This window comes from Cynara cardunculus, assembly GCF_001531365.2.
Source record: "Cynara cardunculus var. scolymus isolate 2C chromosome LG 14, CcrdV1, whole genome shotgun sequence".
NCBI classification, from domain to species: Eukaryota; Viridiplantae; Streptophyta; class Magnoliopsida; order Asterales; family Asteraceae; genus Cynara; species Cynara cardunculus.
In genome coordinates, this window is record NC_037541.1 from 13,475,982 (window position 1) to 13,496,164 (window position 20,183).

Genomic DNA, 20,183 nt, shown 5'->3' on the forward strand with positions numbered 1-20,183 from the left:
AATGATTATTCTATTATATTTTATATTTTATATTTTTTATATTTAAAATGAGATGTTTATCATGTATTTGATTATGTTTATCTGTAGTTAGTTACACAAATTCAGATATGGAGTTTTAATAAGTTGTACTTACGCACAATCTATTTGCAATCTTGAGTTTTAAGTAATATGTATTAAGAAACAATATTTTACGCATAAAAAGTGGTTTTTAAGAGTTTTTGTCAAATATTTTATAATATAATATAGATAATTTTTATAAAGATATTAATCAAGTATTCTGTTATAATTTATTTTTGGTTTAATAATATAATCTTTATAATTTTCTAAATTTTTATGTTTTTTATCGTAGATATTTATTTTAAAGAAAATGAAATATAATTCAAGATGTGGTATTGAAATACGTGTAATAAGAGTGTTTTTCTATTAAAATATATTCTTATTAAAATAAATATATGTCGGTAGAATTATTATAGAAACTCTGCCACGTGTGACCCACGCTTAGTGGGCCCGGGTCCGGGAGCGATCCTGATCCATGGATCATCACCCTCTCCACCCATATATAAATATCACATATATCTCCATTAAATTGGATCAAAAGCATATTCGTCGTGCCAAACAAGCTATTTCTCTTTTACTTTCCCAAGTTACCATCGGTAAACGTTGCCGGAGATATTGTTGGAGATATGGCCGGATTACTGGATAAGGCGAAGCAATTTGTTGCGGATTCAGTGGCAAGCATGAAGAAGCCGGAGGCAAGTGTGAAGGATGTCGATCTGAAAGGTGTTGATTGGAGTAATGTCACCTACAACGCTGAAGTCAACGTTACAAATCCTTACAGTACATCTATTCCGATCGGCGAGATCCGTTACAATCTCAAAAGTTCCGGCAGGTTCGTTTGCTATGATTTTTTTTCCGATCTGATGTGCTTTTTAACTGTCATTCTCACACACATTTCTAAAGAGTAGATGTAAACTGTAGCTATGGAAGTTGTTAATTATCCAATCGGAGTTTTACTCAAATTTTGAACAAATTAGTTGTTGTAACTTGTAACTGTAAGGATCTGCTACACTGTCGAGAATTGCTTTGTTATCATATTATAGACTTTTGGTGTTACATCATTCACCAACACCAAAAGGTATGAAATGTTTATCAAAATCTAGGAATATTTTTATATTGGATTACTTCTGAACAGAGTAATCGAGGAAAAAAATAGGAGGTTTCAATATATATGAGAGATTTTATACCAGACAATAATGGATAAAAATCTATAGTTCAAAATCATATGCCTCATTTTGAGAGATATTAAGGTATCGTTTACCAAAGACAAAGCTTAGTGATAAGGAACAGATCATCACTTATAACATTTTCGGCTCTTAAAATAGATAGTTGATAAAGGTCTTAAACCCTCCCTGTGTTCTATTGATAAGTTTTTTCTCCCACATACCGAATAAGACTTTCGGTTATTGCTTTGCCTCCTACTGTTAGTTGATTACTAACAGATTCTCAAAATTTAGTAAACAAAGATAGAAATATTTAACCATATAAGGTTGGTGTCGATTAGTTTGAGTTTGGACTTCAAAGTTCAAGAGCGTTTGAAGGTCGCATGTTTAAATTTAAGGAAGAATAAAAAAAATCATGTTTGAATTTAAGGAGGAATAAAAAATCTCCTTAAAACCACAGAGGTTCAAATACTGTGATCCCAGATGAATAGTCGTCCCGACTTATATAACGGACTTACATAACGGATCAGATATACAAGTTAATAAAAATAGATAGATATATTTTTGGACAGAAAAATGTATGTGGCTAGAATATGTATGACCCAAAAGATATACTTTTCAAAAACAGAATTTTGAAAAATAAAAGAATAGACATTGACATTAAATTGTACAAGATATTAAAAAAATATCAAAAGGCAATTTAAGATAAGAATCTCTTAAATAATAAAGTATTTTATTTTTAGTTTTGGTCGGCAAGGTTACTTTTTTTTAATTATTATTAAAAAATAAAAAGTACTTTAAATATTTGATTAATAATTAATCTTTTTAATAAATTATATTTGAGTACTTGAATATTTTCTTGTACGTACTTTTTGATTTTTAAACTTAATTTTGATATTTAGGGGTTTACAAAGAAGGAAAAACAAGCATATTTGAATTAGCAACATGAATTTTCAAACCCAATAAAGATTTTTTTTTTCCATCTTTGATTTGAAAATTTCAATCTTATTCTTAGGGGTTGCTTACCGATTCTTACCTGGTAAGTGTTGTTCAGGTAAGAGTGCTGACCCGAGTAAGTGTTGTATCGGGTAAGAGTGTTAACCAAATATTTTTGGTAAGTGCTTACCAACAATAAGATGACCATCATAACCCTATTTGTAAACTCAAATCTGAAACAAACCCAAAATGAATAATTTTCTTTTATTAATATGTCGAACATTGTGTTAGAGCTAATATCTACTATTCTATGACTTGTTACCATGGGGCAATCTGTACTCGTCTAGTCCTCTCCCGACATTCTGGGATAATGTATACTTGTCTAGTCTTTGTTGGAGGGGAATGTTAGAATCCCACATTGACTAAACTTGGACCATTTCTTCCCTATATATAATGAAACCTTCTTTCTTTCCTCGTTAGTTCTTTCGAAGATTAATTTGGAGTTTCACATATATTCACATGGTATCAAAACCAAGATCCACAAATCTAGGGACCTATTACTGTGGGGCAATATGTACTCGTCTAACCTTCCTTGGAGGGGGCATGTTAGAGTTCCACATCTGCTAGACATGAACATTTTTTTTCTATATATTATGGAATATTCTCTCTTCTCAAATGTTCTTTTGAAGATTAATTTGGGTTTCCATATACTTCCTAAATACACCCATACTTAACCACAAGGGTGGTGCTTGATTGGTTTGAGTTTGGCTCCAAATGTCAAAAGTACCAGGAGAGGTCAGGAGGAATAAAAATCCCTTTGTGGCCGCGAAGTTCAAATGCGGTGACTCTGGTTTGCAGATAGTCGTTCTAGGATTAGTCGGCTCGCATAGAGGGTTGGATATCCAGGTTAATAAAAAAAAATACACCCATACCTGCTAAATTCCTCCTTAAACGCATCAATATCAAAACTTACTTTCTAGTTTTATTTATTACACATACGGTTTAAAGTTTATAGATTCTACACAACGATTTTGTGCAATATTTGGTATTAAAAGTATTATTCTAACATTGGGTTGATTTGTTGTTGAACTAGCGTGATTGCATCAGGAACGGTCCCTGACCCAGGTTCGCTTAACGGGAACTGTGACACCTTGTTAAATATCGAGATTAAGGTGCCGCACAATGTGTTGGCCTGCTTGGTGAAGGACATTGCTTTGGATTGGGACCTCGACTATGAGATTGAAGTCATCCTCGTTGTTGATCTTCCGCTCATTGGAGACATTAGCATACCCGTGAATAGAAAGGGTGAGATGAAGCTCCCATCACTCTCGGATTACTTTAATAAATCCGAATGAGCCTTTGAGGCACAGAGAATAAGATCAGTCCCATGATCAGATATGTTTCAATTATGATTTAACACGTAGTCATGTATAAGCATTTGAAATTCAAACGATTATATATATTTTGGTGATATATACAAGCTTATACTCGTTATCATGCATGTATATGTAGCAGTGTAAATGAGTCGAGCTTTTAACGAGCTACTTGAGCTCGAGTCGATCTCGAACACAAACTATAACTCTTTTAATTAAACGAGCCGAGCTTCATAACCCTAATGTTCGACTCGGCTCGTTCGAAAACTCGATTAAAATTTTCAAGCCGAGTCGAGCCATTCGAGCATACAGTTTTTCGAGACAAACATGTTTATATATCCATTAATCCTACAACAAAAATATAAATATTATCGAGCTCAATCCGATAAACGAGTTCGAACCTATAAAGGAGCATTGAGCTCGAGTTCGATAACTCAAAAAATATTCGAGCTCGAGCTTGAGCCTACTTTGAAAAAGTTAAACGAGCTCGCGCCTAGTATTGATTTTTCAAGCTCGACTCGATTAATCTACTACTTGACTCATTTACACCCCTATATATATCTCCCACATGTATTTGTATTAAAGGAACACCAAATAGCATTAAAGGAACACCAAATAGCCTTGGCCCGAATAAAAGCCCGCTCCTATTAAGTGGGAGCCCAAGCCCAAGCAAAATTCCCGACCATGCTAAGTATTGATTAGAGGTGTTCGTAGTTTAGTTTGAACGGTTTAATCTCCCAAACCGCGATAGCTGTCAGGAAGTTTTCCAAACCCAACAGTTTAGCAGCAAGTGACCAAACTGGATAAAAAAAAGAGTGTAAGCGGTTAAGGCATGTTATAAGCTTTTAAACTAAAAGAAACTTAAAAATATAACATTATTAAAAAAAATATTTGGAATTTTGAATTATACAAGAAACACTGACCAAATTGAATTGTCTACCAATATAACATTATTAAAAAAATAATATTATATTGAATTATACAAGAAACATTGAGCAAATTGAAAAAGGTTAAACAAGTCCACCAACAATAGTTGGAATTTTGTACAACCATTGAGTAAGTCGAAGAACGATTTGAAATTTTGGATTATAATTTTTGAACGGGTTTTGGAATTTTGTTGATTTACGGAATGTGGACAATTGAGAAGAACTACAAACTTAATGTCTTGGACGGTTTTTTTTTTTTTTTTGTGTAATTGGGTCATAAAAGTTGAGGATTCAACATGAAAACTAAATATAATTAATATATGTGTATTTTGACGGTCGCTTTCGTCCAAATAGCTCAAAAGAGCATTTAAACCGCAGATCGGACGAACCAAGTCATTTGACTATTTTTCAAATTGGACCGGATTATCAGACCACTCAAACCGCCAAAAACAATTCAATATAACTTGATTCGACTGATTTGAATGGTGCAACTATATTTTAAACACCTCTATACTACTAAAATATTCAAGGCTCGGGTAAAGCGTAGCCCAAAAACTAAAAATATGACCCACCATATCCAGAGTTTGTTCTTTTGTTTACCAAAATGGGTTTGGAAGGTCCACGTCTAAAAACCGGGCCTTGTCCATTTCTAAATTTTGTACCCCTTTTGCTTCTATCTTTTATTTAACGTCTCGTTATTCATTATCTGATTTCGTTGATAGATAGGTGTTTTTCTAGAATTCGACAATTACTTGTTTTATTATAGTTATATATAGTTGACTTTTTCATATTTACCTTAAAATTCGGTTTATAACAAGTTTTTACTTGCTTTTTAACAGGTAAATTGTGTTCAAAATGTAGGTTTAATTTCAGTTTTAGAAAATATATTCTTAGAATTTGTAATTAAAAATAGGTATTTATGTATCTGGAAATGGTTGACTGCCAACAATTATCTGATATGATTTAATAAAAAATGAAAAAACGAAAGATTAAAGTTAGTAGAAAAAACATTCAACATGACCACATAGTAGCCCCTCTCCTCCCTCATTGCCTTGGGGTGTCTGCCTGCACGCCAGCCTGATAGTTCGTGTGGTTTGGCCACCCCACAAACACTACAAGAATTGACGGAATTTGTTTAAATTATGTTTTGAAGCGAGAATTGTGAAATGTTTTAATTTTTATGAATTTAACTTAATTGAATTGTATGTCTTCCGCTTTATTATCAATGTTACCTGTTGTTATTTCGAATTTCATATTATAATATGTTCACTGAGTTTGTGCTTAGCCGTGTTTTGTTTTCTGACACAGCAGGTTCCAAGTGATTGATAGGGCAGGACTTGAAATCGAGACTGCAATTTTTGAGAGTTTTCAAACTTGCTTTTGGAATGTAATCTTTTAAGTTGTAAATTATGCTTTGTAATCTATGTTTGGAGTTTTAGTAGCTCTGATATCACATTTGTAACATCTCTGCTCGTGTAGTCCCGAAGGGGCGGTTTCACTAACAGGACTTAAATATAAATGCATATACACTGATGAAAAACGTATGAAAAAAATATAAGTCGACTTATTCCAAATTTCTAGTTCTGACACAGAGTGATTGTGTGATACAGTTCAATTGAGTTGATGAGGTTGAGACTGAATGTTGGTATAGTGTTTCTGAACTTGTGAAGGCGATCCCATTGATATGGCCCTTCTTGTCGATGATGTTGAAGTTGCACTGATCATTCCATCATTAAGCTGCATCAATTACTGTTATTATTATTATTATTCCGTTTTTATCACAAGATTTATTTAGATCTATTGAATATTTTGACGTCTCCATCGAGTTTTAGTTGAATGACGAATGATCGTATGGGAATATGAATTAAAGTGAGAAGTGTAAGAAAAGATTTGGACCATTGATCACTTTTAATCTCAAACCAACTCATGAATTGCGCTTTAAAAGAGAATTAATCTGGTGTATCTCATTAGTGTTGGTTCACGGATTTGGTATCTTCGTTAAGTCCAATTATATGAGGGGTGTTTTAGTCATTCTAAACATTATTCTATTAAGTCCATCAAAAAAATGACTAAAATACTCCTCATTAATTGGATTTAACAAAAAAAAAAGTTAACGATCGTTAAATGAAGGGATCAAAACTGTTATAAAATGACAAACACGAAGGACCAAATCCAATTTTTTTTATAGTTTAGGGACGATATTTGTTGAAATTGATAAATGTTGGGAACCAAAAGGAAGTTTATTCTATAAATAATGAGGTTAATCATCAATTCATCATATCCAAAGACTTTGAAATATTAATCACCAATAATTTATTATGGTTTGGATATTACGGTTTTTGTCCCTACGGTTTGCAACTTATTGTTATTTTCGTCCCCATATTAATTCCTACCATAAAGTATATGACAAATTGTTTGAAAAAGTAACGTATTTTAACTTGATTTTTATTTCGGGTAACGTATTTCCAAAACTTCCATTTTGCTACCTAAGATGTAAAGTTTCAAACATTTAAGTACTTGGGTAACCGGTTTAAGCATGAACCGGTTATCATGCAGATGTGGTATCCAACTTAGTATTATTTGTTGACGTGATTAGTGACATGAATTTTTTTGATCTAAAGTTAGTTTTTTTAATCTAGAATTATTCTTCAACCGGTTACCTGGGTACTTAAAATTTTAAAACTTTACATTTTAGATACCAAAATGGAAGTTTTGAAAGTACGTTACCCAAAATAGGAATCAAGTTAAAGTATGTTACTTTTTCATGCAATTTGTCTTAAAGTATAAGAGTCTGAAATAGTAAATAATTGTAAACTATATAAACCAAAACCACAAATTATAAGCCATAGAACAAAAATTGCAATTTCTAAATTACAATTTTTCAACAAACTTTTTAAGCAGGTGTGTGTAAAACTCGAATTATCCGAAATCCGAATCTAAACTCGAACTGAAAATAAAGTATTTATATAAAACCTGAATGCCCCGAAATTCGAAAATCCAAAAACTGACTTTTGGGAAAAATTTGGGTTCGGGTTAAGTTTGATTTTTGACCACCTGATCCGTTCGAAAACTCGATATATATATATATATATATATATATATATACTTATTTATCTAATTATCTTTTGAAAATTATAAAAATTTTAGTCGGTCGTGTTTTTTTTCTAATTTATAAGTATACTATCTATTTATCAATCCTCTAAATCGACTGAATTTATCATTAAAATCCATTGGATATATATATTTTCTGCATTATAACTAAACCTGAACCCAAACCCGAAATCAAAAAATTGGGACTTGACTTCTATATCCGAAATCTGATCGGGTTTTTGATTTTTCCATCTGAACCCGCTCGATGCACACCCCTGCTAAAAAGACCAAAAATTGTTATCTACTCTATATTTATTATTTTCTTTTAGATATTTGATTAAAAAATATAAAAAAACGTATGCAATAACGAGGCACCATATTAAATTACATAGGGGTGTTCAAAAAAACCGTTCGACCATTCAAACAGCCCGAACCAAGTTAAAACGAACCATTTTTGGCGTTTTAAGCGGTCTAGCGGTTTGGTTTGGTTTGGAAAATTTACAAAACCGGGCAGTCCGGTTCGGTCTGCAGTCTGGAACATTTTTTGGACGGTTTGGACCAAATCGACTGCTAAATATATATATATATATATATATATATATATTATTTGTTTAATTATTTATTTTAGTATTAGCAAATCTAACTTTTTTAACTTATGGACTATGCTCAAATATATCTCTAAGTCCAACATAAAACCTAACATCTAACATATTCATAATAGATATTTAATCTAAAATTATAAATTATATATGTTTTTTTAAGTTTAATATTTAAAGTCTATTAAAGGCCCAAACCGTCTAAACCGGTCAGACCAGACCGTCTTTTCGTGGTTTGGTTTGACCGGTCTGGGCACTTGATGTCAAACCGCTCGGTTTGAAAATTTTATAAACCGTCATTACGGTTTGGTTTGTGGTCTGAAGGGTTAAACCGTCCAAATCAGACCGCGAACACCCCTAAATTTACATATATCTCCATCAAGTTGAGACAAAAGCATATTCGTTTAAACGTTAATTATTATTTAATTGATTTTAAAATTATAAATATTTTATTACATAAATTAAAACGTTTATATCGATTAAAAAAATATCAATAGTTGATGTGATTTTAATTTATTTAATAAAAATTGATGTCATTCGAAATTATTATAACAGTTATAGCTTGTACATCTATATCTATATTATATTATAAAGCATTTGAGTCATAGTTTTTAAAAGCCATTTGTTATGCGTCAAGTACTGTTTATTAATGTATATTATTTAAAATTGAAGATTACAAGTAAATAGTGCATGGGTACTAATTTTTAAAGCTATATGTTCAAATTCATATAATTTAATTGATAAACATAATCAAATACATGATAAATATCTCATTTTAAAATAATGAAACTAAAATATAATTAAAATAATTATTATCTTTATACAAAAAATTATATAGTTAAACTTAAAATGAATTACATCGTTATTAAATCTAAACTAAATTATACAAAATTGAATTAACATATTATATATAAAATTAAATTGTTAATTTGACACCAATATCGATACAATTTTTTTAAATTTTTAACGGGTCTTCAAATTTATATTTTATTAAACATAAAGACATTATTATTTTCTCAAAACCACACAAAACGTATTATAAAATCAACAACAGACAAAAAATAAAATGAAACATTTAAATCGAAATGCATCACGCTGCATTGTGTGGATATACTTCTAGTTAAGGGTGCTAAAAAACTTGACCAATCCGACCAATCCAGCCAATCCAACCCGAAGCAACCTAATGTCTAATTGAGTTGTTACATCTTCAAATCGTATGTATTAGGTTGGAATGAAGTTACAGTCATTTGAAACCAACCCGTGAACCCACTATCCGTTTATTTTTTGGATTTAATATAATTGTTAAGTTCTTATTAATGTACCCTCTTCATATATATATATTTTCTTCATCATATATAGCTCATTCGTATATATGTTCAGTAAATGTGATCATGTCTATACTACCTCATAAACCAAATTTATGAAAAGTCTTAAAAACAATTTTTAATGCACAAAGTACTATACATTTATGCACAAAGTATTAAAAACAACTCAAAATGCATTAAGTATTACTACTTTATGCATTCAGTCTTAAAATCTCTTAATCTACAATTAAAATAACATATAGTACAAGTTATTAATGCAAATTATTATCTTTTCTTTTCATGTTTCCAATATACTTTTGACATCTTTCACTCATGTCTTCATCCTCTCATACCTCTATGTCTTCTCCTCATATCCCAATGTGAGATTAAAACAGATATTTGCCATGAGTTATTAAAAGTTCTCCCATTTATTTCTCATCCAATTACTCTAGAAGTCTCGGTCTCGCTCTTGATCTGTTGATTCTTTGCTCTTGGTGTAAATCAAACACATTTGTGGAGTCGTTCAAATATGTTGGATTTTAAATATATTGAATTTTTTTCATCGATAGACTGTAATTGGAACTATAACTCTTATTTATTCAAATTGTATTAATATGTAAAAACCAAGTGTAACTTATATCATCATTAAATCTTCTCTAATAAAACCAGTGAAATTTCAAAATCGTTAAAATTCACAACTCTCACCGCATTGTGCGGGTACACAACTAGTATATATATATTGAGAAAAATAGTTGAATGCGATATACTTAAGATTTAAGGGATGTTTGTTTCAACTTAATAAGATTAATGAGTGATCAGCTTAATTGGTTAAATTATATTAAGGTGTTTGTTTTTAACTTAATACTAAGAAATTGACTTAACATGTTAAGTCAACTCATCTATACTATATTATAAAGCATTTGACAAAAAGTCTTAAAACCCATTTTTTATGCATGAAATACTGTTTATTGATGCATATTACTTAAATTCAAGATTATAAGTAATTTTGCATAAGTACAACTTATTAAAGCTCCATCTTTAAATTCATGTAACTAACTGTATATAAACACAATCAAATACAAGATAAACGTTCATTTTAAATATAAAAAATCTAAAATATAATTAAGATAATCATTGAGTTTGAACAGAATGTTTAATTATTATCTTTATATAAATTACTTTGTTATTAGACCTAAATTAAGTTATAATAAAAATTTGAATTAAAGAAGTTACATCAAAAAAAGGAGAACTATTAAATAGTTAATTTGATACTAATATCGATTTTATTTTTTTCAAATTTTTATGCCATCTCCAGATCTATATTCATTCAAAAATAAAAACATTATCGCTTTCTCAAGACCATACAAAATCGTATTATATCGATGGAGACAAAAAATAAAAACTAAACATTAAAATGAAGATTTATCTCGCTGTATTGTATGAGTACCCTTCTAGTCTTATCTTAATGCATTAAGTTAGATGTTTTTTTTTCCAAAATTACCCTTATCCTACAATTTTTAGTCAACATCTCATAAGAAACAGTTTACCACATGCATAATTTAAAAATTGTAATCAAACAATAATGCTTTAAATATATTTGTTATTAAAGTATTGTATTATGAACACGTTGAGTTGTACCAAATTATTGTACGATTTGGGTTGAGTTGGGTTGGATTGAGATTATTCGGTTGGGTTGTTCAGATGTCTTTAAATCAATCAACCTAAGGGCATGTTTGTTTACCTGTTAATAGTTTTATTAAGAGATAATTTCTGAATCACTAACAGGTGAATCTTGTTTTACCAAAAAAAAAAAAAAAAATCTACCTCTTAATGGTTCTAAAACCTTCTAAGGGGTTGTTTGTTTACTTCTTAACAGTTCCATTAAAAGCCAGTCTCTGAATCGTTAAGAGCTGAATCTTGTTTAGCAAAAAAAAATGTCTCTTGATGATTCTAAAACCCTCTAAATGATTTTGTATCTTGGGTCTCCTTTAACCATTAAGAGCCCTAATTTCATCGTAAACACTTACCAAACAATTACATTTCATTTTACACTATATCGTGAGAGCCTCTTAATCATTCTGATCACTTAATGATTATACACAAAACCATTCAACAACTGTCAAACAACATCTAAACACCCCTACTTCTATTACTCCGTCGTAATAAAAGATTGGCATCATGTGTGACCCACTTTGTGGGCCAAACCCATGTATATAAAATAATATATATATATATATATATATATATATGTGTGTGTATATATATGTGTGTGTATATATATGTATCATATCTCAATTAAATTGGAGCAAAAACATACTTCTTTACTTCTCGAAATTGTTATCGATAAACATTGCCGGAAATATCGCCGGATCTTATGGCCGGAATACTCGATAAGGCAAAGCAATATGTTGTGGATTCAGTGGTGAGCATAGAGAAGCCAGAGGCGAGTGTGACTGAGGTCGATTTGAAAAAAGTCGATTGGAGTTCGGTCACTTATGTCGCTAAAGTCAAAGTTACAAATCCTTACAGTGTGTCTATTCCGATCGGCGAGATCCGTTACACTCTCAAAAGTGCCGACAGGTTTGTCTGCTATCATTCTCTTGACTTGGTTTTTTTAACCGTCATTCTCACAAACGTTTCTACGTAGTACATGTAAACTGTAGGTACGACAATCGTTAATTATACAACATGAATTTTACTGAAACTGTGAACAATTCAGTCATTGTAATCATCTGCTACACCGTTGAGAGTTTTCGCCAAGTTTCTTTTAACTTGTTACAGACTTTGGTGTTGTGTTATTCAGCAACACCAAAATAGTACAAGATTTAGTGTTGAGTATGAGAGAATTGGTATTAAAATTGCTGCAAAATCTGGGATTTGGTGTTGAACTGGATATGTTCGTATATTTATATCAGATTATTTTCCAAAAGAGTTAAAAAGGAAATCAGATTTCGATATATATGTTAAGGTTTTTATAACACGTAAAAAAAATATAGAAACCCATTAAATTATTTTGCAGATCTCATCAAATATGATAAATATATTTACTGAATATAAATATTATATATTTCAAAATTTTCACGGCACAGATGTTGTAGCTATCAAAATTTATCTGTTTTTGGTAACGTTCGGTAAACTTATTATAAAAAGGGTAAATTATTTGAAAAAATAATGTACTTTAACTTGATTCTTATTTTGGGTAACGTACTTCAAAACTTCTATTTTGGTATCTAAGATATAAAGTTGTAAATATTTAAGTATCCACGTAACCGGTTGAAGACTGATTTTAGATTAGAAAAAAAAAATTCATGTTACTAACCACGCCAGCAAATAATACTGAGTTAGATACCACATCACTCGTCATATCAACATGATAAACAGTCAATGCTTAGTTAATCGGGTACTTAAATGTTTAAAACTTTACCAAAATAAAAATATATTACCCAAAATAAAAATCAAATTAAAATACGTTATTTTTTCATGTAATTTGTCCCAGTAAAAAATTAAAAAAAGCAGGAATCTTTCAAATTAATATATTGTATTCTTAATTTTGGTCGGCAAGCTTGTTTTTTATTATTAAAAAGTACATTAAATATTTGATTAATAATAGTAAAGAGTAAATTACAATATGGTCCATGTGGTTTGTCAAAAATAACACTTTTCATCCCTGCCATTTGAAAACTATACGATGGTCATCATGGTTTGCCAAAACGTCTGGATTTGGTCTGTATCTCTAACGGACGTTAAAAGCTTCCAGGGTTTTTTGTTCATTTATCAATTTTTTTTTCTATTTTACTCAATCAAGAACCACATGGATCAAAATTGTAAAATTAGTTTTTTATTGAATAAAATGAAAAAATCGATAAAATGACAAAAATACCTATCATTTAACGAAATTTTTTAAACGACCGTTAAAGGGAGGGATCAAATCCAGACATGCTTACAAACCACAATGGCTATTTTGTAATTTTCAAACTACAATAACAAAAACAAACCATAGGTACAAACCTAATAATTTATTGTGTTTTTGTTTATGTGTTTACAATTTGTTGTTGTCTCCGTCTCTCATATATTAACTGGTAAACAATTGATAAAGTTAGTCTCAAGGATGAAAACAATAACGAGTTGCAAACTATAGAGACGAAAATTGTTAATTCAAAAACATAAGGACGAAAGTCGCAACTTTTAATAAACCATAAGGACCAAAACACAGTTTACTCTAAATACAAAGGAAATACATAAGTATCATAGAAAAGTCAAAGTAATTTTACCATGTAATTTTTTTTTGAAGTATATAATATTTATATACGACAAATATAACAAATAAATTTACACACCTCATTTTTCATGAGGTTTGAATCCCTGACCTCCTACGAGGTCAAAGACTCACATACCGTTAGGCCAAATGCCCTTTGGTCTTTACCATGTAAGTAGGGGTGAACGCGGGTTGGGTTGGGCGGTTTACAACAATTTTACAACCCAACCCAATTATGGCGGTTTGGAAAATCTCAACCCAACCCAACCCATTCAAAAGTATAACCCAACCCAACCCTTGCGGGTTGAGGCGGGTTGGGTTGGGTTGGCGGGTTAGTAGTTACATAATTTGACGAATGAAATAATTCATTAATCTTAAGTTTATAGACCATATTATAAAGCGTCCTATCTAAAAATGTTGCAATAGGTTTATAGGACGTTTTTTGACGTTTCAACAAGTGTTTTAGAATAATCTTTAAATAAAATGTCGTATTAGTTATTTTATAGAAACATTTTGAGAAGTGTCCCGTAAACTCATCTATTTATAGGACACCTATGCTCATATGACATTTTTTCAAGTCGTGTTGTATAAAATAACTAATACGACACTTTATTTTAAAAACATCATAGAATTTGTTAAGACGTCCAAAACCATCATATAAACATATTGGAACTCTTTTAGATAAGACATTTTTCTAATGTAACTCTTTAAAAGCGTCATAGATTGATGGATTCGTCCATCAAATATCTATCAATATCATTCATATTTTCCAACATATCAATTTGTTGTTGTTGCAAAAAAAATCAATATTTTTCCTTATTAATTAAATTATTTGTCATCATTCTTTGATCGTGAATCTCTTTTGGTAACCTATACGTTTAGTTAAAATGAAACAAAATATAATATCAATAAAAAKTATATAAAATTTATACATTATTAATATATATATATATATATATATATATATACATAATAACCATATATATATATATATATAATTTTATAAAAATTATATATTTGCGGCGGGTTGACGGGTTGGGCGGGTTGAGCTAGACTCAACCCAATTTCAACCCTCCTAATTAGCGGGTTAGCGGTTTGGCGGGTGGACGGTTTGGCGGGTAGACGGGTTGGGTTTAATTGGGTTGTTAGCGGGTTGGGTTGGGCGGGTTTTGCGGGTTGACGGTTTTTTGTTCACCCCTACATGTAAGTTTGTCATCATGCATATGTGTATATTCAAATTTCAGGATCTGACAATTGATTTGAGCGATGAATGGGATCGCATATTTGTTTGAAATCTGTGTCTAATTGTCTATATCTGGTTTCCTATTAAACTTGGGTTTTGTTTAATGCACATATACAGTTTAAAACTACAGCTTCTGCATAATGATTTTGTTCGATATATGGTATTAGAATTTTCTAACATTGGGTTCATTGTTGTTGAACTAGCGTGATTGGATCTGGGACAGTCCATGACCCAGGTTCTCTTAAGGCGAACAGCGACACCATGCTAGACGTGGAGATTAAGGTGCCACACAACGTGTTGGTCAGCTTGGTGAAGGATATTGCTATGGATTGGGATATCGACTATGAGATTGAAGTCATCCTCGTTGTTGATCTTCCGATTGTTGGAGACATCAGCATACCCGTGACTAAGAAGGGTGAGATCAAGCTCCCGTCACTCTCGGACTACTTTAACAAATCTAAATGAACCTTTGAAGTACGAAAAATAAGATCAATAACGTGATCAGTATTTCTCGAGTGTAATATAGCACATAATTCTGTATAAGCATGTGAAGTCAAACACTTATATATATTTGGTGGTATATGCAAACTTATACTTATTATGACATATGTATGAGTCCCACTTCTATTTAGATTAAAGAAACACAAAAAACCTTGATTTGAGCTTGGCCCAAAAAAAGCCCACTCTTGTTAAACTGGAGCACAAGTGGGGTTGCTGGTAAAGATGGCCAAATGGGCCCGACTTGGCTTAGGACCGGAACCGGGACCGACTTAGGACCGGCCCGGTCCAGGACCGATTGAGATCGGTTTAGGATCGCTGATTAAGGACCGGTTATGGTATTCATTAAAAAACAAGGCCCGGCCCGGGGCCCATTATAGGTCTCGACCCGATTTAAAAAAATGTATTTGTATATGTATTTCCTGCTTTCTAAGTGTATTTGATTGAAAATCAAATTACAAATTTACAATAAAACATGTTTTTAAGTGCATTTGATTGAAAACCAATTATAAAACTATAATAAAACGTAGTTTTTAAGTATATTTGATTGAAAATCAATTATAAAATTACAATAAAACGTATTTTTAAGTGTATTTGATTGATTTAATTAGATATTTTAAAGTGTATTAGAATAACATTAAAATATTGTTAAAAAATTATCAAAAAGAAATTAAAAAAAATAAAAAGAATTCTTTTTTATATAGAACCGGTTTTGGGCCGATCTGGGACAGGGACCGTAAGCGGTTACAAGTACCTTTAACCGGGCCTTAGTATTTTCGACGGGCCCGTGACCGGGACTAGTTATATCAGGACCAGTCCGGATTGTTACTGTTTTGGACCGGGACTAATCGGCCCAGCCTGGCCCGGGACCTTTTTTTAACCACAGTTGTCGGTAATCAACTTTTAGATGAAGTTTTTGATCTGAACCCAATTTGGTGAATTTCTAAAAAATGGTTGTTTAGAAGATTGAAATGATTTTATTTAAAAAAATTTATTAAATAAAAATCTTTTAGAAATTAAATATTGAATAATTTAATAATATAATTAATATTATAATTTTTAAAATGCGGGATGAAAGTAATTTTTTCTAAAGGTTTTTTATTATTTATTTCAAATAAATTTCAAATAATCTATTGATGCTTGTTTTATTTGTAACTTTTTTACATAAATAAATGTACGACTTGTGATCATGTGAGACACAATTGTTTTCGTGAGACACGATTTTTACGCTTGAAACTTCACAACAAAACACTGTCACCGTGTTTTTGTTGTGAATGTTCGACTTTTTTTTTTACCTTCACAACATTTTCTTATGAAGTTTCAAGTGTAAAAATCGTGTCTCACAAAAACAATTTTGCCTCACATAAACTCAACCCAACATTATGCTGTGAAATTAATGATAAAGGAAAGTTATAGTAGATAAAGAAAAGCAAATTAATAATCAAAAAAGACAAATTAACAATAAAGTTTGATGCTAAAAAATAAACCATCAGATTTGTAGGATTAAGTTTCGATGAGAATAAGAGTTAAAATGAGAAGCGGAAGAAGAAATCTTCACCCTTGGATGCATATTAGGATGTGATACACTGAGATGCACCAAATTAATTGTCATATCAAGTTTGATTCATATGTGGGTTTGAGATTAAAGATGATCAATGGTCCAAATCCCTTTTATGTTTCTCACTTTAACTCTACTTTTCATCGGAACCTAACCCGAGATCTGTATTAATATATGGCTGAGTTTCGATGAGAATGGAGTTACTGTGAGAAGAGTAATAAGATATCTCCACACTTGAATCGATCACAATTGAAGGTCAACATTAATACGGTGCACCAAAATGTACTATATGAATTCTTGTGATAAACGCGATTCATGGGGTGAATGTGAGATTAAAAGTAATCAAGGGTCCAAATCGCTTCTTATGCTTCTCACCTTAACTCATATTCTTACACGATTCCACGTCTGTATGTATTTAATTGTACATGTTTTGTATGTGTGTTTGTGCGGATCGACAGGGGATAGCAGAGCAAGAAAATCAGTGTAAATATGAAATAAAATAAAAAATAATTGTAACTTCTATTTTTAATGATGGAAATTTTGTAATTTTTTTATTAACCTGGATATTCAACCCGCTATGCGAGCTGACTAATTCCAGGACGACCACCTGCTTTGCAAATAGCCCGAAGTCACAACATTTGAACCTCCGTGACCACAAGGGGATTTTTATTCTTCCTTCGATTTGAACCTGAGACCTCCTGATACTTTTGACCTTTGGAGCCAAGCTCAAACCAATCAGACACCACTCTTGTGGTTGAAATTTTGTAATTTATAGTCTAGTATTAAAGGTTTTAAACATTTATATCAGAGAAAACTACAAAACAGATCCCTATGGTTTGTCGAAAATAATACTTTTCGTCTCTGTAGTTTCGAAATTACATGTTGGCTGTCATTATTTGTAAAAATGTCCAGATTTGATCTTTCACTTTAACGAACGTTAAAGAATTCTGTTAAATGAGTAACTTTTTCATTTTTTTTATCTTTTCTTTTTCGTCTTTTACGGTTTTATCCAATAAAAAACCATAAGGACCAAAATTATAGAATACATGTACGCAAACACACGATTTCTTACTCTATTATCCTCTATCCATCCGCACAAATACACGCACACACAGACTTGGGATCACGTGAGACCAACATGTTTTCGTGAGAACCGTTATACCACTTTTTTACACTTGAAACTTCACAGCAAAACGCTGTGAAAGTAACCTTCACAGAATTTTTGTTGTGAAGGTTCGACTTTTTTTTACCTTCATAACGTTTTGCTGTGAATTTTCAAGTATAAAAAAAGGTCTCACATGTTTCACGAAAACATGTTGGTTTCACGTGAACCCAACCCTGTACACACATGTACAATTAAATACATTCATACGGAAATATAAATACTAATCTCATGGTTTATTTTTTAATATCAACATTATTATTAATTTGTCTTTCTTAATCATTATTTTGCTTTTCATTATATATTTATAACTTTTCTTTTTTATAATTAATTCCACTACATATTTTTTATATAAAAATATACAAAATAAAATAAAAACATATCCAACAAATTATTTATAATTTATTTAAATATAAATATTAGACATCTGAAAATCTTCACAAAAAATTACATTCACAAAAATCTAATTATATTATTAAAATATGTAATATATTTAATTTTAAAGATTTTTTATCAGTGAAAAATGATAAAAATAATCATTTAAATTTCCTAAACAATCATTTTTAAGAAAGTTCTTCAAATTTAAGAAATTTTACTGTCCTTCTCCAAGAAAATCTATTGGAGTAAAAAATTACACCAAAAACCTCGTTTTTATTTCATTTTGGAGGTCACGTCATATTTGGGCAAAATGTTAACTATCTGCAACCTTAACCAGCCCTACACACAACCTTCCTCCAAAAACACCGAGGAGGCATTTTTTTGCTAATTTAGCGGCTAAGGCTAGCAGGGGTGGGACGGGGCAGGACGGGACGGAGCGGGGCGGGACGGGGCGGTTGGGAGGGAGGGGGGGACAGGGATCGAACTTGAGACATGTATCGTATTTTGGACAAAATCATCTCATCCCTTTGCTAATTGAGCTATATGAAAAGCCACAACATATTACTACACAACTTTTAAGTAAGGGGCCGTTTATCAAACGTTTACTCGGGTAAGTGAACACCAAGTCATTTTACCTTACCGGATGAATATGTTAAGGATCAATAATCTTACCCGGTAAGAGCGAGACAAGAACCAAGAGTCTTACCCGGTAAGTGAAAACGACGACTCTTACCACGGTAAGCTCTTACCGGGTAAATTGTTGCATACGATACCGTTTTAGTGGACTAAAATCTTATCCGGTAAGTAAATGATAGTGTTAAATTTAACAGTAAGCACTTATCGGATAATTGTTTGGTAAACGGCCCTAAGTTTTTTTTTCTTTTTTTCTTGGACACCTAAACTTGTGGGTCTTATTTTAAGAATTTTTTTTAATGAATTTTCTAATACCATTGTGGATGTTTTTAAAGCGTTTGGAAGTTTTCAAAATGATATATTTTGTATATTATACGTATAGAAGAAGGATCAAACGAGAACAAAGTCAAGATAAAAAAATACGAGAACAACTAAATAATATGTGATTTTGCATTGAAATCACATCGATTATGAAGCACAATTAATGCAACCTGGGTTACAGCCAATGTCGCCCATAATCAGTGGAGGACTCAGAATATTTGTCGAGCATGTGCCCGTTTAAGGTGGATCAAAGGCTCCAGTCGTCCAATATGTTTTTAACCAAATTCCATTGTTTCGAGGGTTTCTTTTTGAAGTCTTTGATTGATTTCAAGAAACTTTTTCGATTTTTGGCCGAATTCGAGAGAGATTTTTGTTTATTTCAAAATATTTTTTTTTTCTTTTTTTGGTTGATGCTCTTTAATTTTCTAATATTGCAGAGCACCCTCAAAGTTTAGCGGGACCTCATACCTAAAAAAAAAATCCTATTTGCGAAAATAGACCAAGTGGGTGCACGTGAGCCTGCTCAGACATACATATGTCCACCGCTGCCCATATTCACATGTGACTTTATACGTACAATGTGTTTAATATAAAATCACATGTGATTTGTTTGTTCTCATATTCTCTTATTTGATCACTATTCTTATTTTAACATGACCTGTACTTTCGTATATATACTAGAAAAGTATT

The 20,183-nt window shown here is 31.3% G+C and overlaps 2 protein-coding genes across 2 annotated transcripts; both read left to right on the top strand.

The window, feature by feature from the left end:
• The first annotated feature begins 594 nt into the window (after positions 1-594).
• Positions 595-3,657, top strand: LOC112526991 (late embryogenesis abundant protein Lea14-A-like). The gene is made up of 2 exons (XM_025137454.1): positions 595-889; positions 3,250-3,657. The coding sequence occupies exons 1-2, from the start codon at positions 684-686 to the stop codon at positions 3,509-3,511; spliced, it is 468 nt and encodes a 155-aa protein (XP_024993222.1). The 5' UTR covers positions 595-683; the 3' UTR covers positions 3,512-3,657.
• An 8,069-nt stretch (positions 3,658-11,726) lies between these two features.
• On the top strand, positions 11,727-15,531 carry LOC112526878 (desiccation protectant protein Lea14 homolog). The gene is made up of 2 exons (XM_025137306.1): positions 11,727-12,025; positions 15,147-15,531. Exons 1-2 carry the CDS (start codon positions 11,820-11,822, stop codon positions 15,406-15,408), a joined length of 468 nt encoding a protein of 155 aa, XP_024993074.1. The 5' UTR covers positions 11,727-11,819; the 3' UTR covers positions 15,409-15,531.
• The last annotated feature ends 4,652 nt before the right edge of the window (positions 15,532-20,183 follow it).

Bases quoted from the DNA above. Each gene is read 5' to 3' on its own strand.
- LOC112526991 (XM_025137454.1), top strand. From the start codon at position 684: ATGGCCGGATTACTGGATAAGGCGAAGCAATTTGTTGCGGATTCAGTG. The intron at 890-3,249 runs GTTCGTTTGCTA...TTGTTGAACTAG, and splicing joins AATCTCAAAAGTTCCGGCAG to CGTGATTGCATCAGGAACGG.
- LOC112526878 (XM_025137306.1), top strand. From the start codon at position 11,820: ATGGCCGGAATACTCGATAAGGCAAAGCAATATGTTGTGGATTCAGTG. The intron at 12,026-15,146 runs GTTTGTCTGCTA...TTGTTGAACTAG, and splicing joins ACTCTCAAAAGTGCCGACAG to CGTGATTGGATCTGGGACAG.